At 36.4% G+C, this 25,565-nt stretch overlaps 4 protein-coding genes and 3 long non-coding RNA genes across 8 annotated transcripts; 3 read left to right on the top strand and 4 right to left on the bottom strand.

Moving 5' to 3' along the window:
- Positions 1-830: 830 nt before the first annotated feature.
- LOC111780340 (cytochrome P450 94B3-like) lies at positions 831-2,616 on the bottom strand. Its single transcript, XM_023660714.1, has 2 exons — positions 2,021-2,616; positions 831-1,787 (listed from the first exon to the last, which is right to left on the bottom strand). Exons 1-2 carry the CDS (start codon positions 2,603-2,605, stop codon positions 831-833), a joined length of 1,542 nt encoding a protein of 513 aa, XP_023516482.1. The 5' UTR covers positions 2,606-2,616.
- Positions 2,617-4,184: 1,568 nt separating this feature from the next.
- LOC111780342 lies at positions 4,185-5,170 on the bottom strand. Of its 2 annotated transcripts, XR_002812833.1 has the most exons (3): positions 4,938-5,170; positions 4,633-4,672; positions 4,185-4,463 (listed from the first exon to the last, which is right to left on the bottom strand). It is a non-coding gene; the product is annotated as an uncharacterized LOC111780342 (long non-coding RNA). The 2 variants fall into 2 exon arrangements; XR_002812832.1 differs by having other exon boundaries at positions 4,633-5,169.
- Positions 5,171-5,807: 637 nt separating this feature from the next.
- On the top strand, positions 5,808-7,745 carry LOC111780341 (SNF1-related protein kinase regulatory subunit gamma-1-like). Its single transcript, XM_023660715.1, has 5 exons — positions 5,808-6,054; positions 6,176-6,348; positions 6,420-6,590; positions 6,671-7,110; positions 7,206-7,745. The coding sequence occupies exons 1-5, from the start codon at positions 5,883-5,885 to the stop codon at positions 7,501-7,503; spliced, it is 1,254 nt and encodes a 417-aa protein (XP_023516483.1). The 5' UTR covers positions 5,808-5,882; the 3' UTR covers positions 7,504-7,745.
- On the bottom strand, positions 7,737-11,028 carry LOC111780338 (exocyst complex component EXO70B1-like). Its single transcript, XM_023660712.1, has 2 exons — positions 8,666-11,028; positions 7,737-8,157 (listed from the first exon to the last, which is right to left on the bottom strand). The coding sequence occupies exon 1, from the start codon at positions 10,651-10,653 to the stop codon at positions 8,695-8,697; it is 1,959 nt and encodes a 652-aa protein (XP_023516480.1). The 5' UTR covers positions 10,654-11,028; the 3' UTR covers positions 7,737-8,157; positions 8,666-8,694.
- An 887-nt stretch (positions 11,029-11,915) lies between these two features.
- On the top strand, positions 11,916-15,470 carry LOC111780604. Its single transcript, XR_002812862.1, has 5 exons — positions 11,916-12,325; positions 12,787-12,975; positions 13,120-13,300; positions 14,479-14,589; positions 14,821-15,470. It is a non-coding gene; the product is annotated as an uncharacterized LOC111780604 (long non-coding RNA).
- Positions 15,471-15,497: 27 nt separating this feature from the next.
- On the top strand, positions 15,498-16,640 carry LOC111780603. The gene is made up of 5 exons (XR_002812861.1): positions 15,498-15,553; positions 15,652-15,771; positions 15,977-16,251; positions 16,382-16,431; positions 16,533-16,640. It is a non-coding gene; the product is annotated as an uncharacterized LOC111780603 (long non-coding RNA).
- Positions 16,641-18,298: 1,658 nt separating this feature from the next.
- Positions 18,299-24,925, bottom strand: LOC111780390 (probable inactive purple acid phosphatase 27). The gene is made up of 12 exons (XM_023660771.1): positions 24,578-24,925; positions 23,155-23,246; positions 22,901-22,967; positions 22,663-22,785; positions 22,423-22,515; positions 21,952-22,081; positions 21,314-21,395; positions 21,093-21,225; positions 20,418-20,623; positions 20,199-20,324; positions 19,448-19,757; positions 18,299-18,733 (listed from the first exon to the last, which is right to left on the bottom strand). Exons 1-12 carry the CDS (start codon positions 24,770-24,772, stop codon positions 18,428-18,430), a joined length of 1,863 nt encoding a protein of 620 aa, XP_023516539.1. The 5' UTR covers positions 24,773-24,925; the 3' UTR covers positions 18,299-18,427.
- Positions 24,926-25,565: the final 640 nt, after the last annotated feature.

The following is a 25,565-nucleotide window of genomic DNA, read 5'->3' on the forward strand; positions in this document are numbered from 1 at the left end:
AAAAAAAAAAAAAACTCATCGATGATATTTAATCTAATTAATTTTAAATAGATATAAATATTATCTTATTTAAAAAATATCTATAAAAGTTTTAAAAATATCTTAAATCATTCAAAAAAATATCTATTAACATTAAACTTTTTTAAAAATTTAAAAAAATGTCTTTCAACTCAAAAACAATGCAAAATATACTATAATATTAATATAGGGTGAAATAATGTGTGCCACATTTAAAAACAGTATTAAGAAAAAAAGAAGATTAATATCTTAAAGTTTGAGGAAGAAGCCAAGCAAATTTTAAAAGTTTTTACCATTGTTATATAAAAATGGTTCGTGGGAGCCATGTTTATGAGATTCCAGGTTTATTATAGATATGAACGAAACATTTTTTTTATAATAATGTAGAAACCTTTCCCAAATAAACGCGTTTTAAAACAGCGAAATTGACAATGATACATAACGGGCTAAAGCAAACACGGTAATATTTAAAATTTATCGATGTTGTTGACTTTTATATTATATCTAACTCTATTGTTGCATGATCGGGATCCTAATATTAAAAGTTGAAGATATTTTGTTCTCCCAATATATTTATTTAACATTTTATGAGTCTTTCTTATACTTAATTTCGTATAAGATTTATTATGCTTTTTCAATTATGACTTGCATTTGATTCAAATCCACTTCCCAAGTCTTTTTAAACACTGTTTTAATGATAATAATTGCCACATATATCTACATTAATATAATATTGTCTATTTTAGACACTTAAAATCTTATTTTTTGTTTTTTGAAAAATATCTCATACTTTTGAGACGACTTGATCCTTACTAGATGGTTGACTTTTGTTCTTTCCTTTCCCCCACATAAACCTTCAGTCCACCAGCCATATGAGCTGTCAACAAGGGGACAAAAACCGGCGCATTTTCATTCGCCGGTCTAAATTCAAACCGCTTCAAAACCGTGGCCATCACGTATTTCATCTGAATGAACGCCATTTCCTTTCCCAAGCACATCCTTGGACCGGCTTGAAACACCGGGAACTTGAACGGACTCACCGGTTTCAACTCCCCGTTTTGGAACCACCGGTCCGGTTTGAATTCGAGTCGGTCCTTCCCCCACAGCTCCTCCATCCGCCCCATTCCATACGGAAAATACGTGACTCTGTCCCCTTTCCTCACCGGAGTTCCATCCGGCAGGATATCCGGCGCCGCTGCGTGCTTCGAATCCCAAGCCACCGGCGGGTATAGCCGCATGGACTCACATAAACACGCCTTCAAATACTTCATATCCTTCAATTCTTCGTAACCATAACCCAACGACGCAGTTTCGGAATCGCCAGACAATTTAATGGCTTCGTCCACTATGGCCTGTTCGACTTTGGGGTGCTTAGTGAGCAACCAGAAAAGCCACGTCATGGCGGCGGAGGTAGTGTCACGGCCGGCCATTATGAAGCTGACGACCATGTCTCTAACCACTTCCTGGCTGTGGCCGGCCGACAAGAGGCGAGATAACAAATCGCCGTGTGTGTGGTTATGATCGAGCGTATTACTATTGTTCAGGTTTCTGTTATGAATGATGTTGGAGACCCATTCATGGACCATTTCCACCGCTTCTTTGAGCTTCTTTTCGGAGCCGACGTTGAGCATGCGCTTGGCCTTCCACGTGACAAAAAGTGGCGCTACTGCCCTCCTTGCGCTGATCCCAGTTGCCGTGTCCAATGAATTTACTATTGCCGGTACTGGGCGCGACATGTCCAAGCACTGCTCATCTGTACCTACAGTCACCTGAAATACATACATGAGAATATTTGTTAAAACCACCCACCTAAATAATTGTGAAAATTATAAAAAAAAATATATGTAATGAATAATAAAGGTAAACAACAATAAATAAATAAATAAATACAAATAATTCATGACTAAATATTACAAACAAAACAATCAAAAATATAATTAGGAATATATTATAATATAATGGTAAGCATGCATGAAGGGTATGGTTAAGGGGAGACAAAAACCTTACAAACGGTGTCAAAAGCGAGTCTTCCCAAGACATCTTGCAAATCGAGGACGGCGTTAGTTCGAGCAGCGTTATGGAGCAACGGAATCAAACGGAGATGAACTTCATCTTCAAGTGTCTTAACGACGAATTCCCTAACAGACTTAGCGGAAAATTCATGGCTAGCAAGCTTGCGTTGGGTGGACCATAAATCGCCGTCGACATTGAAAATGCCACAGCCGAGGAGATCGCCGAGTATATCAGTAAACGGCTTCCCTTTAGGGTAGTTAACAAAATTGGTCTTGAGCATGTGCTCGACGTTGGCGGGGTTGGCGGTGACAACGGTCCGCCTCGAACCAAGGCGATTCACCACAATGGTCTGAGTGGGAGAGTGGGAAAGGAGGTGGGTGTACCAGCTTAGAAGGCGGCGCCGGTTTTTGTAAAAAGAGATCAAGCAGCCGATGAGAGGGTATGACGGAGGGGAATAAAAGCGGTTTTTGGAGAAGCAGTAGAATTTAAAGAAGGAGAGATAGAGACAGAAGAAGGCCGTGGAAGAGAGTGATAGAAGGAAGAAGAGGGAGAGGGCGAAGTAGATGAGTTGCATGGTGGTTGGGGTTTTTGGTTTCGCCCAAGTTTGAACTCAATTTTGCTGTCTGAGAAGAGAAAGGTATTGACTAATATTTGTAGAGTTGGGAAATGATGAGTTGTAAGCCAAAAAGCACGTGTGAATTTGGGAGCCCAATTGACGTATTGTCCAATCCATTATCAAAATTAAAACGTGCCTACTTTTTTATTTTTCATTCTATCCAACACACTCCACATCTTTATTATCATTCGCTTTTCTTAATTATAAATTATAAATTAATAATTATTTTGCATTTGCTTAGTATGAGCTAGATTAAGATTTTAATCAACAAAATAATGCGTCTTTATATTAATTAATAAATTTGAGCCTGGTGCGGGATGCGAAGATGAAAGACTTTAAGAAACGAGAAACGATCAGGTTGGGAGCAAATAGATTTTTTAAAATTGTGAAAGACATCATAAGTTTTCTATTGTGGAGTAGTCGGTCTTCTGAGTTCTCTAGAGAGGCGCCCCAGTAGAAAATGTGATCAAATTGAGAGAACCATTGACGCCGTCCATAAAAATAAAATCATTTTTTTAATCCTAACATTTTCTCTCTAAATTTTTAATCTCAATTCATCAAGTATATATTTAAAAAAGTACACACGTGTTTTATTTACAAATTTAATAAAAATTGATATAATTAAACAAATTTAAAATTTGAATGGATGAAATTAAAGGCTGATTTTGAAATGATATCTCACCAAAGATTAGAGTCATAATGACCTTTTTTTTTTTTTTTTTTTTTTTTTTTTTTTTTTTTTTTTTTTTTTTTTTTTTTTTTTTTTTTTTTTTTTTTTTTTTTTTTCTTTTTTTTTNGAGGGAGGGAGTGTAGAATAGGTGTGGGAGCATTATCTATGTGACCACTGATATTTTAGGGTTTAAAATAATGCCACCGTCCAAAAATGGAGGCTCCGACCCCCACTTGTATGGCCGGAGCCGCTTCTAGCAAGCTTTTTATTTTGTCTGCATATGGTTTGGTGGTGGGAGTGAACAGTGGGAGGATTTGGTCGACATGTGGACAACGTCTGGCGATGACGGTGGTCAATCAAGTCACTTGGAGGAGGTGGGCCTTCCTCAATTCTTGTTGCCAATCATGGGGTATTTTCGTTACTATTTTCTTTTGTCGACTTGAAAAGGTCGAAGTGGAAGAGGGGTCGTTGCCCAAAAAGTCTTGCTTCATAGATTCCACTTAGCCACATTTCACAACACACTTAAGCTACGTAGTTATGTTGTACATTTCCTTCCACGTTTTAAAAGTGCAGCAACCAATTTTTCTCTCTCAAAACAATAAGTGAGTGAGAATATTTCAAACAATCGTTATAGAGGGCCAAAAAAGTCATGTATTTTTTTTGAAAATTAACTTTATAAGATATTGTTATTGATCGCTCAAGAAAGAAAAACGTTTCAAAACTATCGCAAATGATGTGATGCCGATGATTTAGATTAGAACACGAACACTTTTTAGATAAGATCTTAAAACTACACTCAAACGCTGTATTTAATTCCTGTGACAATTATATCATAGAATCTGACATTTTGAAGCAAAATTCAATTGTTGGTAAGAATCTCAATAATTTAGGTAAGAACGTTTTTTCTCATCATCAAAATGGATACAAATAACCATGACGAACTTTTGTTTTCCAAAACCACCGTCAGTTCAACTTGAAGATATTATGCTTTGTTCCTAATTTTACACATTTAAATGTTGAGAAAGAAAGTAATCCACAACTTCCTCGATTTGGGTTGCTTGGCTCATGTTCATGGAGATTGCCGGTGTCTCAACTCCTTTAGCGGTTGTCAACATCAGCGCTTCTTAGGCGGGCAAGTAATTCATCCTACACATCAGAGAATCTTCAAACATCTCATGATCAAAAAGAAAAAACTTAAAAGCATGTTTTTGAGTAATTTTGAAATGGTTAAAAACGCTTTACAAACCATGTTAAAAATGTAAAATCAAGTATCAAACTGATTTTAAATAATTAAAAACATATTAACTTCTTCTACCTGTAAACATCTGGTCCTTGATGGCTAATATTATGGAAGCCTGCAAAATGACAGTAGGCATACGAGAGAACCTTAAAGCATTCTTTTATAATTCAATAACGTAGACGATTCAACTCCTCTTATAAATGCCATCTGAGACTCAAATGCATTATTACAAAACACGAAATTGTCTAATTTCCGAGGCTTCAGGTCAAAATGATCGATTAAACTGTGCGTACTGAATTTTTCCTTATCTAAATTCGGAACAGAACAGAACACAAAAGAGCAAATTTCAAATCAAAGTGCGATTCGAGAAAAAGCATTACCGGATTTGAAGAAGGAACGGTAAGCCACTAGACGGAAGGTCGCCGAGAAACTTAGAAGCGCCATGAGCAACGACGAAGCGGAAGATTCCATGGCGAGAAACCCTCGCAGAGTAGAAAAGCAGAACAATGAGTCACGGGAGTGCATACATTCCAAGCGCAGTAAAATCTTTGCCGCCTCTTTGTGCAGCAAAGATAACCGAAGAATTAGGTTAAATTTCTGTAACAATTGATCTTATTTCAAAAGATTCACCAATTTATTTAACCGTTGATCTTGATTTAAACAATTTGACTAAATAAATATTAAATATCGTTTTAAAAGTGGTTTGTGAATTTCAGCTATGGGCCGAGATTGCACGAAAGCCGCTGAAATCGGTTCATGGATAAACTACCCAACGGCCCACTACACAAGATTATTTTCTTTTAAAAAGAAAAAAAAAAATATGATGAAATTGAGCGCGTGGCCGCCACGGAAGCACGTGAAGAGGCCACGACATGGAGCCACATCATCACGAAAGTGAAGACAAAGCAGGACGCAAAGTGCGGGTCCGGCGCTTTGCCCATCAGTGGTGATCAGTAAAGGTAGGGATAAGAAGAAGGAAGAAAGGTGGTTTGTTTATTTGCAATCCGACAAATGGGATAAGCATTAGCGTGCTGTACGTAAATGACGCAGATCTGTTTTGACCAATACACCCTCATCAAAGGTGTATTCGTCATCTCTCACCCGAATCCTCCACGTGTCCAGTCAAATCTCCCCTCTACAAAAGTCCGCACTTTGAACCGCCAGGATTAAATCAAAGCACATTGAAATAAACCCCCGTGTTGGACACTAGCATTCCTCACTGAGTTGGGACTTATTTATCGTAAAAATCATTCCTCAAGAACAGAGTTGGATTAGAAAAAGCGAAAAGGAAAGTCTGTGATTGGAGAGAGAGAAGAGGAGAAAAAATGGTGATGGCAGCGACAGAGGAGAGTCCGAGAAGCCCAGAGGCGAAGGTGGGGATGCGAGTGGAAGATTTATGGGACGTTCAAGAGCCGCAGCTCAGCCCCACTGAAAAGCTTAATGCTTGCTTTGAAAGCATCCCCGTCTCTGCCTTTCCTTCTGCCCCTCTTAATCAAGGTACGTTTTTGGTTCGAAGAATTGCTCATTCTGTGCTCTTTTCAATTTCATAGAAGCCAATATGTTCTTCATTTCCACGTTGTTTTTATTCGTTTGATCATTTTGAAGTGTTGTTATTCAGTAATTGAGATCAAATCGGATAGCAGTCTAGCTGAAGCTGTTCAAATTTTGGCCCAACATAAGATCCTCAGTGCACCGGTAGTGGACGTTGACGCACCTGATCATTCAAGTTGGATTGATAGATACCTTGGAGTCGTTGAGTTTGCTGGAATTGCCGTTTGGATTCTTTATCAGGTTAGTTGAATTTGAGCTTCTATGAATTCGTTTGTGTTTGATTCTTCATGTTAACACGATTTGTGTTGCAGTCGGAACCTCCATCCCCGAGAAGTCCTAGTGATGGAAGTGCTGTGGCTGCGGCAAGAAATGGGGTGATATCTCCTTTAGAACAGCAGGTACTCGGCCCAGAATCCGCCGCATCGACGCCGGGAAGCTTTTTTGAGTCGTTAACTTCCTCTGAATTGTACAAGAGCACACAGGTTTGGTCTCGTTTTCAAGATTATGTAGCTGATGAATGTGGATTGGCATGGTGTTTTGATCAAATCTTCTAAATGTACAGGTGCGAGACATCTCGGGATCTTTCCGTTGGGCGCCATTTCTTGCGTTGCAGACGTCGAATTCCTTCTTGACAATGTTGTTACTGCTATCAAAGTACAAAATGAAAAGCATACCAGTGGTGGACTTGGGGGAGGGAAAGATTGAGAACATCATTACACAATCAGCTGTGATTCACATGTTAGCAGAATGTGCAGGGCTTCAATGGTTTGAAAGTTGGGGAACAAAGACGCTCTCGGAGCTCGGTCTTCCGATGATGTCACCGGCTTCTATTGTCAAGGTGTACGAGGACGAGCCTGTTCTTCAAGCATTCAAACTTATGAGGAAGAAGAAGGTTGGAGGTATACCTGTTATTGAAAAGGGTGGAAGCAAGGCTGTAGGCAACATTAGTTTAAGAGATATTCATTTCTTGCTTACTGCACCAGAAATCTACCACGATTACAGGTTTGCCATCAAAATCTTCGTTGATTGGCAGGGAAAGTATTACATTTTGTTACGAAATAATCGAAATAACACGGTCTCTTGTTTCGTTCTGACAGATCGATAACAGCCAAGAACTTTCTGACTGCGGTTAGAAGCTACTTAGAGAAGCATGAAGAGTTCTCTCCGATGCTGAGCGACATGATTACGTGCAAGAAGGATCACTCTGTAAAGGATTTGATTTTGCTGCTCGACTCGAAGAAGATCCACCGTGTGTATGTAGTCGACGACAATGGCAATCTGGAAGGAGTTGTCACCCTCAGAGATATCATCTCGAGGTTAGTCCATGAACCTCGCGGTTACTTTGGCGATTTCTTCGACGGTGTTCTACCATTGCCTGAGAATAGTCGGGTTTGAGAGTGAAATGGTAGCCAGCAACAGCATAATGTTGTGGGCACTTTACTTAGGATAAACAGTTTGGCCCTCTTCATTTAGTTTTCTGTTGGGTGTGTGTCCTCGAACTTCGATGAACGTGCAGATTGTAAACATAGGCAACTTATAACCTGTAATTAGTTCTCTTGTGGTTTTCCCCCTCTTTTTCCTTACATTTTGGGAAAGACCAGACGGGAAACGAGTGCTTTTCCTTTTAGTGTTTGAAATGAAGAGTAAAATTATGTAACAAAGTTTTTAATGTTAACAACTTTGAGGTAATAGAGCTTTGAAAATCAAATGATGGGATGGGAAAGCTGTCATTGAATAATAATTGAGCTGATGGCTTCATCTGACCAAATGAATTGCCATATTGGCTAGCTGTGTGTGACTGAATGCAGTCACTTGTTCCCCAAACTTAATGGGAGTGGGGAATTCTGGCGGTTGTTGGGTGAAAATCAGAGGCCCAGCACAAGCGATAAGAAGGAGCTCTGCCCCTCAGGCAAAACACCCAAATAACTAAATGGCTGAGCTTCCCCCGGAGAACATAACTCACGGCCAGTCGCCACTTGCGGCTAAGAAAATGCCACCCTCACTCGACCGTAATACCTTCTACTTCTTATCTCAACTTCTATGAAGTCCCTGAAAATGCAAAAAATCAGTTTGTTTATCAGTTTTTTACTGATTTTCCGACGACGAAGAAACGAGGAAATAACTATGGAGTTTAGACACAGACAATATGATGGTTGAATCTATCTAATACATGTTGCCGTACAATCTTGTCGGTCAAATAATAATTCAACAACCCGATCGTTTGCAACCAAGAAGATTGAAGTTTCCTGCCAATTTATGGGCCAAGGTGCGAAAAATGACAACAAAAGTATTGCATTACTGTAGATTTGACTCTTGCTTCTTTGTAATAGATTAATAGACTTCGACTAGCCGAGGTCGGGTCCGGGGGGGATTTGGAGTTATGTCCACAATATTACTTGACCTCAAATAAAGATCCACAATCTAATGTATACAACAATGGTAATGTATTATACAGTGTATGAACAAAGGTAAGTACGATCGTAAGCTTCCCAGTCTCATGTGTTCTATAACATTAGCAAAAAAGAAAGAAGAAAAAAAAAAAAGATCAACAGCTCACCATCAAACAGTTTCAAGTCTGGATTTGTTTCAAGTACTCTTTCTTCGCAAGTGATGTGATACAGCAAGTGATCCTTCAAACAAATCTGACAGATAGTTCTCTAAATCCTCTGGCGTGTACTTTATGTACTTCCCAGAATGCCTTCCGCTCTCTAACTGATTTCTAAACCTTCCTAAGAAGGAGCGGTACGCAGGAATCACCTTCTCCGAAACCGATATGATCAGCTCATCGCGCAGTTGAGTATCCGACACCTTCCAAGCTGTTTGAACCCTGCAGATTTCCTCAAAACCTGCATTGAAATTCTTGAACTTCTCCTTCAAAGCTACCTTGGAGGCGTTGCTTGGGCTCCCACCAATGCCTTCATCCTTTAAGCAAGACAAGACTTTGCTCCAAGAGGCTCTAAGGTAACTAGTTTCATATTGGCGAATTTGGCCGCTACGCCTGCGAAGCCAGTTATCGCCAAGCAGCTGGGCAAGCTCAGAATCTTTCACCTTTTTCACTATGTACAGTATATTGTTCATTAGGAATATGAACTGCATAGAAACATCCTCATAAAATTTAGATTTCTCCACAAGATTGGACTCCAGAGACGATAACAACATGAACAATCGACGAGCCAAAGGCGACGTGCTTTCCAACTGCAGTATATCATCGTTATCCTTCTCATTTGGCATGTCTTGTTCTTCCTCATCTTCTAAAAGAGAGTTCATTGTCTTACTGTAATCAACCAGCAGCCTAACATAATTCATTACATATCGAATGAGCGGGTGAATATCGGCATTTTGCATTGCTTTCTTTGAATTTTCGCTAAGAATAGCGTTCTCAAACTCCACAAAAGTTCCCGTGGCTGCTTCTCCCAGTCCAGACAATACTCCGTGTACTTCACCGATCAGAAACTCATCGGAAACCATGGCTTCCAAGTGTGGCAAAACGCCAGCCAGAGCGTCATACATATCCAAGATTCGGAACAGCTTCTCCGGTGACCTCTTCCCAATAGCCACTGCCTCACCGAAATTTAGCAGCTGCATTACACACCCTTTTGCTGTTTCGTTAAAACAAATCTCCTGGGATTCATTGGCGCCACTAAAAATCTGGTCACAGAGCCTCTTCTCACCGACCAAAATCAACCGGACAGTAATTTTGACGGCCTGGATCCATTTCTTCATCTTCTCGTCTAGAAATTTCCAGTCACTTTTCTGAACCTCCTCAATGCTGAGCCGTTCGACGCCAAGAATTGCCAAACACTCGTCCAAAGCATCGCGACGAACGGTGCTGTAGACTTGAACACACTCCTTTTCGTAGCCAGAGCGAATCATACGGTCCGCAATTTCCGAGAGATCAACAGCCGCATCGGGATGGATCAAATCGACCCAAGAATCTTCTCCAATTGTCGCACCTCGCTCATGGAATCGCCCGGAATTGCGACTTTCCTCGCCGAAACTCTCGAATTCGTCGTCAATTTCACTGTAATGGGACGCAAATGAGAGGTGAACTCTTCGGATCGAGCCGTAGAGCCGATCGGCGTCGAGAGGAACTGTGCTCTGGATCAGGATATGGCGAAATTCGCTCTCGAGCCGACACATCGCCATTTGGATCGCGTTTTCCGCCCGGGCAACGATCTTGGTCGACTCGGACCCAATTGACAGGCCTTCAACTAGCCGGAGTATATCATCCACCGCAGATAAATATTCAGCCGCCTCGTCCGGCGAGTCCTCCCAATTAAGCGACGGTCTCGGTACATCTGAATTAGGATCCCAACGTAGAATCACCTTCTCAGCAGCATCCAACCTATCGTTCTCGGTGTTGGAGTTGTTGTCACTGTTGATCATACTACCGATACTGGAAAGGCGATTATCGAAATTGGAGAGAATCAAGAGCATGTCCTCACGAACCTCTTTAGGGGTATTGAGGCTCTTGACGATCTGCTGCGCAGTGGCCAAGACGCGGTCGTCGACGGCGGTGGCGACATTGGTGTTGGTGGCGGCCATTTTAGGGAATATTCGGTGGAGAGGAAGCGAGAAGGGAGGAGGGATTCAGTAGCAAAAAGCTATGAAGCGTGGAAGGCCCGGTGTGGGGAAGCGGGGAAGAAGACGAGAAGACATTGGGAGGGAATTTTGTAGAGAGAAGGAAGAAGGGGGGGAAACGGAGGAGGAAGGAGGGTAGAATGGTGGGGGTTGGAATTTGGGAAAATGAAGGTTTGGGAGTCATAAATACTAAACTGCGGATTGAGACAAAGCATCTTCCTTTTGGGGCTCCTCTTTTCTGTGCTTGCGTTTGCTTTCCAAGTAAAAACCCTGCATGTCTTCCATTTTTGTACCTCTCTCTCTCTCTCTCCCCCTCTCTCTCTCTCTCTCCCTCTCCCTCTCCCTCTCTCTCCCTCTCCCTCTCCCTCTCCCTCTCTCTCCCCCCATTTTCTCCCATTAAATAATATAAAAATAATACTTTATCTCCGGTAGTTGCTATTGCTCTTATCTATTGACGTTCCATGTGCTACCTAAAAATTATGGTTATTTTTATTTTTTATTTTTTTTAATTTTTTAATTTTTAACTTCAATTTTAAAAATACTGGTAGAAAAAAAGGATTAAAAAACTAGAAATATAAATGTAACGTTTTATGGTTACTTAGTTTAAAATTAAGCTAACAATTCTTTCACGTAGTTGTTTCTTTGTTTTGTTAACTGTATTTATAATTCTTTTAAAAAATCAAGCTTTTTTTTTTTTTTTTTTTTTTTTTTTTTTTNTAAAGAAAACATAAATTTTAAGAATAGGAAACTAATAATAAAGTTTTAATCAACAAATTAGACATTAATTTTTCATTCTAAAGGATTACCAGTTAAATAAATAAAACGTGTTACTTTGAATATCATATTTTATAATAAATACAAATTAGACAAATGAAAAAGAAAAATAAACTTTACTGAGATTAATTAGGATTTGATCTGGACAATTGTTTTCTATCTATATGTTTATTTTATGTGAGATGAAATAAATATATTATTATATTTTTTTTTAATGTGCTTATAGAAAAATGAATTATTTTAAAATTTTATTGTTTTTTTACGAGAAATATAGCTCCTTTTTAACTTTGCTGAAGTCATAGACTACCGCTCATCTGGAACTGGGCCCAAAGCCCATAATGTTGAGGGCCCAATATTATATTAAATAATTTAAATTATGGAATTTCTTCGTGGGCAGTTAATATACGATATCTCGGAAGCCGAACTGGAGACTTCCTTCATTTCGATAATTGAGTTTTAGCGCGAAGATGGCACCGCGCATTCGCTGTCCGAACAGACGGCCAGCGATCTCCGACCATTAAAACCGGCGGGAACTTCCTTTGCAACGGAAAATGCAGAAGCGCCGCGACGCTCAGCAACAAGCCCGCTCCCTAGCCTCCACGCTCCTCTCCCTCTCATCCACATTTAACGAGCCTATTACCTCTGAGCCGGTGCTGGAAATTGAACTAAACGAACTCGAATCCGAAACAGAATGATTTCCGGAGCTACTACCGCAGGATGAGTTTAACGAGCCTGCTCTGATAGATCTCGATGTGCTCCAGGCTTTGAAGCTCAAAGGTTCAGAGGCTCGTAAGTGGTTATCGAAGCAACTGTTGCTTCCTGAATGGATGATAGATGTTCCTGATCGGCTTAGCGAAGACTGGTTATAATTCCTTCTCATCTCTCTGTTACTAATATTAAGTTATCTATTTACGCTTATGTTTTCTTCAACTACTACTTCGGCTTGGATCTTGTTTCTATTTACTCGATGCCTCATCTGATCATCGCAGCTTTGGTATTGGTTTTATGAGCACTGTTTTTTGCTCATAATTGCATGTTCGCATTCAAATTCAAATCTCTCCGGTTGTTTCATTCTCACTCACTTCCGGTGCTTGGCCAATTGTATACCGAGCTTAATTTTGATTGCTCATTTTTGTTTGTTTGTTGGAGTGTTTGATCCTCCTCACCATAGAGCTTTCTGGTTGCACAAATGTCTGATTCTTACATCAACAAGGATTCAGAAAATGAAAAGGAAAAAGAGAGAAAATCTTAATTTCTCAATGAATTTGATTCGAATGATCGAAGCTGAGGTTGACGTTTCTGTTGTGCTTTGGATGTTTGTAGATGCGCACTTGCAAGGCCTTCCGGTAAACGATGCTTTGTAGTTTCTTCAAACGGAACAACTATCAGCAGGCTACGAAATGGATCACTTCTGCATCGTTTTCCTTCTGCTCTACCTAACGGAGCAAAGACAAAAAAAATGCCTCTGGATCCGGTCAAACATATTCTATTCTATATTGTATATTTCATGAAGTAAGTTTCTCGTAATTCCTATGCCATTTCATAGTCCACGTTTTTTTATTGATTAGTAAAGGTTTGAATGTCCTGTAGATGGACAAACGTACTACGTTATTGATATGATTTGTTGACATGGATATTCTCTTTATGATTACACAGCTGAGTTTCGCTTCTTCTGGCTCAATTCCAAGCTTGTTGAAACTGGTGATTGTGAGCCACCTTCATAGTATCACGAATATAAATTCAGCTCGATACCTGTATATACATGCCATCAAAATAGTCTCTATGTCGCTTATACAGGAGCCATACCTTTTGTCAAGGATGATCTATTATTTTACAAGTAAGATTTATCATCAAGCAATGATTTAATACATTGCGAGTTCTCCTTCTCCTGTTAAATGAGGTTTTAATTTTATTTTCTTTCATGTATAATTTTTCATTTAGTTGATAACTTCTGTTATCTTGTATTGGAATATTTTGAAACCTGTGGAACACTCCTTATGTACATGTAGAATTACATATTTAACAATTTTCAAGTTATAATGTTATGATGCTTATGCTTGATAATTGCTATGCTCTGTTCTTCTTATTAAGTTATTTCTTTCATTTTTGACTCTGTTTCGAAGCTGCGGTTGACATTTCTGTTGTGCTTTGGATGTTTTTAGATGCGTACTTGCAAGGCCTTCCGGTAAACGATGCTTTGTAGTTTCTTCAAACGGAACAACTATCAGCAGGCTACGAAATGGATCAATTCTGCATCGGTTTCCTTCTGCTCTACCTAACCGAGCAAAGACAAAAAAATGCCTCTGGATCCGGTCAAACATATTCTATTCTAAATTGTATATTTCATGAGGTAAGTTTCTCGTAATTCCTATGCCATTCATAGTCCACGTTTTCTTTATTGATTAGTAAAGGTTTGAATGTCCTGTAGATGGACAAATGTACTACGTCATTAATATGATTTGTTGACGTGGATATTCTCTTTATGATTACACAGCTGAGTTTCGCTTCTTCTGGCTCAATTCCAAGCTTGTTGAAACTGGTGCTTGTGAGCCACCTTCATAGTATCACGAATATAAATTCAGCTCGATACCTGTATATACATGCCATCAAAATAGTCTCTATGTGGCTTATACAGGAGCCGTACCTTTGGTCAAGGATGATCTATTATTTTACAAGTAAGATTTATCATCAAGAAATGATTTAATACATTGGGAGTTCTCCTTCTCCTTTTAAATGAGGTTTTAATTTTATTTTCTTTCATGTATAATTTTTCATTTAGTTGATAACTTCTGTTATCTTGTATTGGAATATTTTGAAACCTGTGGACCACTCCTTATGTACATGTAGAATTACATATTTAACAATTTTCAAGTTATAATGTTATGATGCTTATGCTTGATAATTGCTATGCTCTGTTCTTCTTGTTAAGTTATTTCTTTCATTTTATGAATCTGTTTCTATGCTTACAAGGTATAACTTCATCCATCACGTATTGAGAAGTTGTCTTTGTTCTAGGCATTCCCATTACCAGCCAGGTACACCACTTGCATTGGTCTGGAAGGATGAGAATTGCAGTCGATATGTTATTGACACAGATAAAATGGACAAGTTCCAAGCCAACAGCAGGTACTTTATCTCTGCATTTCTTGTTATTAAAAAAAAAAAACTATATGAATGTCTGCAATTATTTTCTTCCTTTCTTTTTCTTTTTTATAAATAATGTTGCCACTATCTTAGTTTCTAGTCAATTGAAGTGGTCAATGATCCATTTTTGTGATACGACATGGATCTGTTCTCTCTCTCTCTCTCTCTCTCATGCAGTTTATAATGCTAATACTGCCTTATTTGAATGATCAGCTGGTTTTGGAGCTACAAGGTGACGGAAAGGGTGCTACATTAGATGATCCTTCTGTGGACATTGGTTGCTTAGATGGTGACTTGATCGAAAAGGTTTTGTTGATCCAAATTTAACCCTTTCTATGGTTCATTAGTGTTAAAATTCTTTTGTTTATTACATGTTGCTTCCTAAGACTACATTTTTGCTTGCAATGAGGTCTGTGGTTATTATGTCTTCTTTCTGTCCTTGTTGGTTTGTTGTGTAATTTGGCATGGTACCTATGTCACCATATCTTAGTTTTAATGTTGTTATTGGGGATTGTGTTAGCTGAAGAAACTGTTGCTTGATATTGGCATCTCTCTCTCTCTCTTTGCATCTCATATTTTGGTCTCCCTTTCTGTTACATACATCCCTTCTCAATTACTTCATTTCTTTTCACTTATTTGGCTCCCCTGCTATGATATCCCTTGGTCACTCTACTCTCTTTTTATCCTTTGGTTTAGATTCTTACGGATGTTTGTAGTGGTTATGGTCCTCAGAGCCAGGCTTATCATTCTATGTTGAAGACATTTTGCGTCCTCTTCTTTGACTAGACTTTTATGTTTAACTTGTTTATTTGGCATCTCATGAGACATACTGTTGGGAAGGATCAAGAGGGTGTAGACGAGTATGGGAGGGGTTCTGGGAGGAGATTTTTGTTTAACTCACTTCAATAGCCCATTTTGGTCAATGCCACGAGTTTCATGCATGCAGGTTTTCTGTTGTTATTTATTACCAACATTTGAGGTTTCTTCTTTGTCAGCAAGTAAATACCAGAATTTCTTGAATTTTCAGTTAGGGTTTGTCTTCAGGTAATCTATTTCGATTTATCATTGTTGATGGTGGGTTGACCATTGTGGACGGGAGGATTCAGAGGGTAGATTTACATTACGCTGGCAAGGTCAATCGAGCTCGAGGATAGTTACTCCAAGGTTAGAAATTGTGCTAAATATCATACTTGTAGGGTCAAATCATATTCATAAAAACTAATTGACAATTAGTTTTATGATTAATAATTACTGCCGTTTTTTTTAAATGCCATGAATTTATCCAGCAGATCATAATTTTAGGTAGAATACTTGTGCGCTGTTATTTGTTTACTTTGTTTCTAGCCATTTATGGAAACCACATATGCAGGTTGTGTTTCAATACGCGGCTCGTTGCTCACTTTTAAGAATAGATTATCCATTATCACCCATCAATCATCGAATGATTGGAGAAGATAATGTTACTGAAATTGTTGGATAGTGGTCGATAGCCCTAGGGGCGGAGCTAGACATTTTCCTGCATGAAACTCAGGCAGCTTTCTGTTGAATCAAGTTGAGAAATACTTGCTCTATGCTTGAAACCGAAAAGGTTCAAGTTGAAAAGTTGGTGAATCCTTCGCTGCAAACTACCGAGTCCTTTCAGAGGTAATCCCTTACAGTGAACATTTGTGATAATTCATCGGATTCAATATATTGTAAGCTGCGAGTATCGTGACAAACGACTCAAATATTATTTTTATTTTTTTTTTGTCTTAAATGGACAAGCAACCTTCAGGTGCTGCTGACCTTTCATCAAGGATTCTGGAGTTGGTTTTCAATTTACGGGTAAGTTTTAACAACTGTGGAACGTATCCTCTTATTATTTGAGTTCCATTTGCTTCCTCATAGTGGTTTGAAAATTCACTATAGAAACATTTTGCTTGAAGTATGTATTCAGCTTAGCGACGTCGACAACTTAAAGGCTGGCTGGCTTAAGCACAACAAATTGTTTCTGCAACAATCAATGAAAGGAACGACAATCAGTTCTGGAGGTTCTTCAGGTACGCCAATAAAGTATCTTTTGCTTACACCCATCAATTTCCAATTAGATCGCTTTAGTAATTAAGTTTACAAAACGAGACCATTGTGTGTTCGATATTTGATACATTTTAATAATGGTTTTTAAACAGGGTAATTCTAAAATATTTTTTAAAAAAATTGAGAGCGTGAGAGGTTAGTAAAATTGTCTGTTAAATAGATTTGTCTCTTCGATTTTTCTTTTTTGATTTTCAGTTCTGAAAACTAACTTTATAATTTCTATTCAAGACTATTTTTCTTTTTCTGTTTTAATTTTAAAAGCAGAAGGCTATTTTTTCAAAATTCAACTATGATTATAAAGCGATTTTGCATGTAGATTTAAAATATTGGTATGCGAGAATAATTTTTAAAAAGTAGAAAACGAAAGGCCAATATTATCTTTAAATACATGGTCTTTACTTTCCACCTAGCACACTCGACCACGATACTCCAACCCCTTGTAAACTAAAGTTCTATGATTTGATCGTTTTTTTTTTTATATCAGCTCATAAAATCAATTTAGAACCAACAAAACTGAATTAGCACATCAGATTAAAGTTGAAGCTTATTAAGGGAGTGGTTCGTAAAATTTATTGTTGAAAAGAACCGTTCCTTTTGTTTTTTATTAAAAAATGTCACAGTCGGTTTTGGTTTTCAAAATTTAACTATGATTTTAAAACAATTTTGAAAGAATTTTTATTAAAAATATAATAATGATAAATAAGTATACTTTCGTGACTTAGCTTAGACATTAACTAAATGAGTGCATGAAATTATAACTTTTTGGACTAACTGAAATTACACTTTTCATTCCTGAATTTTGGATTATTTCATTTTGGTATCTATATTGGTTGTTCTGTCTAGTTTTTCCGTTGACGAAGTTGATGTGATTCTTTATTATAAATATTATATTTTAATTCCTCAAAATAAATACATTTTAAATTATTTTAAAAAAATACGTTTTAAAATTTTCAAAATAAAATATATTTTAATTTATTTTAATTCCTCAAAATAAATACATTTTAAATTATTTTAAAAAATACGTTTTAAAAATTTCAAAATAAAATATATTTTTAGTTATTTTAAATAAATACATTTTAAATTATTTTAAAAAATACATTTTAAAAATTTCAAAATAAAATATATTTTTAGTTATTTTAAATAAATACATTTTAAATTATTTTAAAAAAATACATTGTAAATTATTTTAAAAAATACATTTTAAATTATTTTAAAAAATACATTTTAAATTATTTTAAAAAATACATTTTAAAATTTCCAAAATAAAAAATATATTTAATTTATTTTAATTCCTCAAAATAAATACATTTCAAATTATTTTAAAAAATACGTTTTAAAATTTTCAAAATAAAATATATTTTTAATTTTTTAAAAATTAAAATCTTTTTTCTTTTTTAAAAATTAAAATCTTTTTTCTTTTTTCGCCGACAGTCTCTTCTTTGACGGCATCGGAGGGAGGAAAAGAAAATGCTATAATGTTTTGTTTTTGAAAAGAGTTAAAGAGTTATCGGGACCAAAAAATTGTTTACTCTTGTCCTAATGTTAAAGGCTAAAATATAAAATTTTAAAATTTTAATAAGAACCTTGAGAACAAAAGGAGAGAGTCCCTGGAACCTTGAGAACAAAAGGAGAGAGTCCCTGTGATTGCATTATCTAATTATTAACTAAATAAACATAACTATCATATTTCAGGGAGACGATATATGCAATGCAACTAGCACATGAAAGAGGAGAAAGTCCAAGTTCAGGCGGCCATAGTTGTGCGTTCGCAACTGTCGGGAACACAGGCCAGGACGTCCCTGTAGTCTCTTGAAATGGTAAAGGAATCATACACCTTACCGTCGCTGCTTTTCTTGTACTCGAAAAGCAGAGAGTGACGGTCGAATGCCGTCAACTTTACGAAACCAAAATCGTAGTCTCTGTATAGACTCCATTTGGGGATTTCCTTGGTGAATGCGGATAAGTGGCTCCCTGCTCCGCCAGCAACCACGTGGATTGTGCCATTCATAGTGCCCGAATAGTGACTTTTTTCTTCATTCACGCATTGATTCTACACGAGCACCATAAAAACATAATGACGAACAAAGTTTAGAATAAAGGCATGATATGGATTTTCCTTAAAAAATTATGCTATTGACTCATGTTCATCCACATTCTTGTCTACCCCTCTTAAATAAAATGTCTAAATCGAACCTCAATTCTTCTTTATTATTAAAAGATGTAGATTTTTAAAATAATGACGCTGTCCTATGGGGGGTTTGTCTTGGACATTCTACTTTTAAAATTCATAGTTAGTTATTTATAAACTAATTTCTGAGTATTTTAATATATTATCAATTTTAAAAATTCGCAAAAGTAGCTTTCAAAAATTCTATCAAGATGTTCAAAAGATAATATGGTTAGGCATTCTTTTGAAGTTTTTCATTTCTGTAAATTATATTCATTTACTGGCATTTGCTTTGTTTTCTAATTTTCTTTCAGAATCCTTTTTGAAACCATAGCAAAAAAAAAAAAAAAAAAAATTAAAATTAAAATTAAAATTAAAATCTCAAACTTCTGTTTTGAAAAGGAAAGCATTCATATAACTTGTTTCTTTCACTAAAAAAAATCCATGCTTTTTTCTTTTTTTGTCGAAAATAAGATTGGATTTTATAAGTTCACGGAAGTTTGAAGTCTTAAAAACAGATGAGTAAAAATAAACTTTTTAGAAATTTGACCCGGATTCAAAAACTTTTTTAAAAATAGATTAGGAAAAGTGGTTTACCTGATAAATTGGACATGTTCTTTCGTAGTTATGGACATGGCCATAGAAGGCGATATCAACCCTGTACTTCTGCCAGAGTTTCTGTAGGCTTTCCCTTCCCATGGGTTCTTCGTATGATCCCTCCAACGCATACCAATCGTTGGAAGAGTAGCCAAGCACACGATGAGCAGCAAATATCAACCAAGGTTGTCTTCGTCTATCCGCTGATGCAAGGCAATGCTCTATGAATCTGTACTGTTCTGAGCCTTCTCGCCAGTCATGTTCAGAGTCTACTATACAGAACCGGAATAATCCATAATCTGTCTTATACCTGAAACCATTTACATCATGTATGAAATGCTTCACAAATTGTATTGAGATATTCAATAAAAAGCGGAAAATATAGTAAAATATTCTTTCAGCATCATAGTTTAATAAATAGTGCTGAAATTATCTGTGTTTTTCATCCGAAACTGTCTATTCAACAGACAAATTACATGTATAACGAACATGTTTCATTATTTATTTTTTGATCTAAATTTATGACAAGAAATGTCAGTTAATATTATTGTTAGATCATGTTTGTTTTTTGGAAGAGACAATTTAACAAAATTAAGCCATCCGATTGGATAGTTATTTTGAAGACGGCAGAGAATGATATTTTTGTAATCTAAAACGAATCTAAAGCCAGTGAACAGTTTATTTGTGAAACAACTTATAAAAACCAGCATTGCAATAGATCCATGAAATTGCAAAAGAATTCGTGGCTTACCAGAACTTTGCTCTGTTTTCGGCAGGAAAATAAAACATGGTCTCCGTTGGAACTCCGCACTCCCCACCCGAATCCATGTTTGCATAGAAGGACCCGGTATTCGGCCAGTCACGCTCATGGTTACCACTGCAGGAGTGAAATTGGAGACCCTTAAGATTATCAAGTAGATGGTAAAAAATCATTCGCTTGGAAAAAAATCGAGTTATTGATATTGATAACCTTGCAACCATGTAGGGGACCCTAGATGCAATGGGCTCCACCTGCGCAGTGAATTGGTCCCACTGTGAGAGATACCCATTTGCATAAGATAGGTCTCCGATATGAAAGACAATGTCAATGTTGTCCAAGTCTTTGATGAGCTGGTCAGTGGTGTTCAATGCTCCGGGTTGATAGTTGCTGTACTCATTTGAGCCATCACGTTGTCCCTGAAAGTCAGAAAAACTTTTTTCAGTGCCTTTTTCGACAAAAGCTTATTTTTGTAAGATTACCACAAACAAAACTTGAGCAACTCCGAGAAATTCGATGTGGAAAGAGCTGGCATTTGAATTCTAAGTTCTAACCGGGTTTGGATGATAATTCTGTTATATCTTTTTTACAGTTACCTGTGAAACAAAGGCAACTGAACTGGCAGGACAAGAAAGGATTGGGTTGTTCCTTTACAAAAAATCATTTGTAATATAACCAAGTTTCTTCGAATTATTCAAAATGTTACTTGTCCCTCAAATGTGAAGGCAGTTATAGAGCGTCCACTCAAGAATATAGAGAACTATCAAGTCAATACAAGAAATAAACATAGGTCACAAAGTGGAGCCGAAATTAAGTTAATTAACTGAAGTTCAGAAATTTCAGTTTCGTTGAATTTCAACTTTCAATGTAACTAAATACTTTTTGTACCTTCCCCATATCACCAAATATAATGACACGCTGTAATGATTCTTCTCCAGGATGCGGTGATGACTTGAATGAATAGTTCTTGCTCCAAATATATGAGCCACTAAACAAGCGATGACCCAGTCTGTACGTGTACCTGTTGAAACCAACGTGACAATCCTTAGTGTGCATGAGCAGGATTTTAATAATGGTACAGACCAATAGCTTCAATCATTGATACATACACAGTGTTCGGCCATAAGTTTTGTAGGAAACTCGTATGAAAGAAACCAGGATCACGCCAACCAACAGTTCGTGCAGGAGCACCTTTAATAAATAAAAAATGCCATAATGTAACTAGTCAAATTTTTGAAATCAGTGTTTCAGTTAAAATTAAAGAGTAACCATAAGATGGTTTGTAGAGCAATTATGTTAAGACTAGAATCGAAGAAAGTCATCAATTCACTCTGAAAGAAGCCTTAACTACCTTTCTAAAAGAATTGTAATTCATGTTCTGATGAGACTGTGAAAGAAAGACGTTGGTAGTGTTCTAAGAAGCCATATGGATGGAATTGACAACTCATTTCCATGGACACCAAGATGAAGGGAAAAAAATTAAAGAGTCGACCATAAGGCATAGTCTCTGTTTTTAAGTAATTTGCAGAACAAAAGCAGTAAAACTTTAACAAGGCAGCAAAAAAAAACCTAGAGTGGCCAAGAGCAAGGCAGTCATCTGATTGGTCGATGTGAACTAATTCTCTAATAAATTTTTGGTTAATTGCCATTGTTTGGTATTAAAAATCAACTAGATTCAAATTGTAAGTGAATGGTAAATGCACACACACACAAAGTCTAGTTGATGAGTTGCACGAATTAATCATACCACACATGCTCTTCCTACTAAATGTCAGCGTCCCAGCAGGGGATCTAGTCTGTGTCTCTCCTTCTAAACCCCATTCAACAAAGGGAATAGCTTCACTTATATTGTACCCACTGGTCCAGGTTACTGTCATCTGCAAAAAAACAAAAGTATACCATTGTTCTGCCGATGAGCTACTTAAATCTTGCTAACAACTATAGAATATGTACTTTTCTCACGTATGTCGGCTGCAAGTACGAGTATCGGTTTTGAAGACATTTATTGACATAAAGTAAGCAATGTGTATCCAAATTATTAAAGTTTTCTTAATAGTTTAAATAATAACTAGAGGAGCATGGTGATGTGGATAGAAAGGAAATCACATTAGGATAGGAAGTTCTCGAACTGTGGACCACTATTGACTTTTTTTGTGTCCTCTATCAAAAATTCTCCACGATAAAATTAAAGGAAATACAAGGATATCGATCAACTTACTTCATTCCATAGCTTCCCATGTGCAAGGCGAGGAAACAATGGTGCTTTAGGATTCTTAAATGAAAGTGGATTTGAAACAGCAATAAGTTTGGGCTGCATATTGGACAAGAAATGAAGTAAGTTGGACAAGAAATGAAGTCAAAAACATATAATCATGGTTATATTGGACAAGAAATGAAGTCAAAACAAATTTAGACTAAATTATTTTTTAAATACAGGAAGCAAGGAGAGAGAACAAACATTTGAAAGACCTCCTGAAAATAAGGCAAATGAGAAGTCAGCTCGCTGATTGATCAACTCGAATACCAAAGAAGCTTTTCCTGTCTTCGCATAATTTGGACTTGAGTAGTTTGCATAATTGAACTGGAAAATAGATTGTTAGGGAAGAAATTCATGATCATTGTTTCATTTCAAGCATTATAAAGGAATATATTTGACATTTACGTAAAGGTCAATATTACAAGTTAGCTCTGAATACCTTTATAGGGCTCGAGCAGATTAATGGAGTTTGGACCCTTTTATTTGAACCAGGACAGGGAGATGAGCTGCCACGAAGAAACAGAGTTCTTTCAGTTTTGTTACTAGTATCACTTTCACCATCATAGTGAGATCATGATCATTGGATAGAAACTAAACAAGCTAAGAATATTATAACCTTTCACATTTACTTAGAGCTATGCACATAACCAGATTTTTGTATACTAAATCATGGAACAAAGAGATGTCACATACTTAAACTTCGCAGGAGAAAACACTGCAATCCAATCATCTGCTGAGGGTTCAGGATGTAAAAACTTGACCGTCACCCAATCGGTATCCTCGCCCTGAAAGTATACAATTGAAACAGAATCAACAAATAAACAATAACTCAGACAAAATGACGGAATGAAAAATTAGATAAGTTAACACAGAAAGTAAGAAGCAAGTTACAAAGAATCAACAAATCGTCAAGCAAATTATATCCCTGATATTCTCGCACTAGAAATATAAAATTGAAACAGAATCAATAAACAAATATAGAATATCTCGGCAAAGTAACCATTTCGTAATGAGGCAGATGAAAAATCGGATGCGAATAGAAATGCTAGTCAGAACCGTAATTTCTAAACTCAGACATGCAAATATCTCATACACTTAAATTGAACTGTTTGAAAGTAATATAAAAATCAACGCAGAAGGTAAGATCTGAGAAGAATCTCATGAATAATCAACGAATATTAATCAAGAAAGCTGAAATATCTGAAAACAGGATCAATAAATAAACAAAAATTTAATCAAGAAAGCTGAAATATCTCCGAAAAGCACAATCCAGCTAAAAGTGTACACAGTAATCACTCCGTATCGATGTAGATGAAAAAATAAATGAGAACAGAAATATCGGTTACGAATATTTTCCGAATAGAAATGCTAGTCAGAACCGTAATTTCTAAACTCAGACATGCAAATATCTCATACACTTAAATTGAACTGTTTGAAAGTAATATAAAAATCAACGCAGAAGGTAAGATCTGAGAAGAATCTCATGAATAATCAACGAATATTAATCAAGAAAGCTGAAATATCTCCGAAAAGCACAATCCAGCTAAAAGTGTACACAGTAATCACTCCGTATCGATGTAGATGAAAATATAAATGAGAACAGAAATATCGGTTACGAATATTTTCCGAATAGAAATGCTAGTCAGAACCGTAATTTCTAAACTCAGACATGCAAATATCTCATACACTTAAATTGAACTGTTTGAAAGTAATATAAAAATCAACGCAGAAGGTAAGATCTGAGAAGAATCTCATGAATAATCAACGAATATTAATCAACAAAGCTGAAATATCTGAAAACAGGATCAATAAATAAACAAAAATTTAATCAAGAAAGCTGAAACATCTCCGAAAAGCACAATCCAGCTAAAAGTGTACACAGTAATCACTCCGTATCGATGTAGATGAAAAAATGAATGAGAACAGAAATATCGGTTAAGAATATTTTCCAAATTCATATATGCAAACTGAATCGAATAAAGTAAAAATTAGTCAACACGGCAAGTAAGAAGAACATTCAGAACTATCGATATAAGCAAAATCATACAGGAGCAAACAATTGCATAATAAACAACAGAAAACGGCATGAGAAAAACAGCTGAGTAGAGATACTTACATTGAGGCCTAAAACAAGCGGCGAGGCTTTGATGTAGGCATTGTTTCGGAGTGCAACAGTAGCCTTGTATACATCAATTTTGGAGAGCGGCTGGTGTTCATCGGGCCGAATCCGATTACTATGAGCGGGGAATCCGATACAGAGGAGAACGAGAGTGATGAAATGAATGTTTCGAATTCGGAGGCTCTCCGCCATGGCAGAAACTTCGAGGTTTCGAATTGAAGTTTGGCAGTCGGATTTAACAAGGCCGGGGCGGGGACCGAAGGAAGTGATGCCGATTGGATTCCTGAAAATCCTCCTAGTTTTTATAGTCGAATGTGTATACGCGCTATAACAACTCGCGTCACCAATTATTTCTCCAAAATATGAAATTTCGGAATAAATCAAAACAATATTTTCTTTATATAGACGGAATTAATAAAAATATTAAAATAAAATAAAAAATCATAAACTTTTCCGGTTTCAATAATATCATTAATTTTTTAAAAAGTTTAATACTCTATTTAAAAAATACCTTTTATTTTTTAAAATATAAAATAAATATTATTAAATTTTCAAAAGTGAGTTAATAGTTTAAAACCTTTTTAAAAATTAAAAAAACACTTATAAACTTTTTTTTTAATAATGAAAAAATACTTTTAACATTAATAATACATTTTAACAATACTCAAACATAGGGTTAAATTAAATTATATGTCGTATTTGAACTGAAAAACTATATTATATTAAAAAGTTATAATTTTAATTGAGATAATACATATCAAGATTTTGGATCTCTTGTAATTTATAGAAGGAGTTTCGTTTTTTAGTACAAAAAGGTGTTCATAGATTTTAATTGAGACCATATATGTTAGGTAATTAAGTTCTTACTTTTTCAAATTTGCCCCTATCTATATATTTCAAACTCTAATAACTTATTTATATTCAAAATATTTAATTAAAATTCTAGTAAGTTTGAATTAACTCTATCTGTAACAAAACATTTAAT

Source organism: Cucurbita pepo, chromosome LG18 (genome assembly GCF_002806865.2).
Source record: "Cucurbita pepo subsp. pepo cultivar mu-cu-16 chromosome LG18, ASM280686v2, whole genome shotgun sequence".
Lineage (NCBI taxonomy): Eukaryota > Viridiplantae > Streptophyta > Magnoliopsida > Cucurbitales > Cucurbitaceae > Cucurbita > Cucurbita pepo.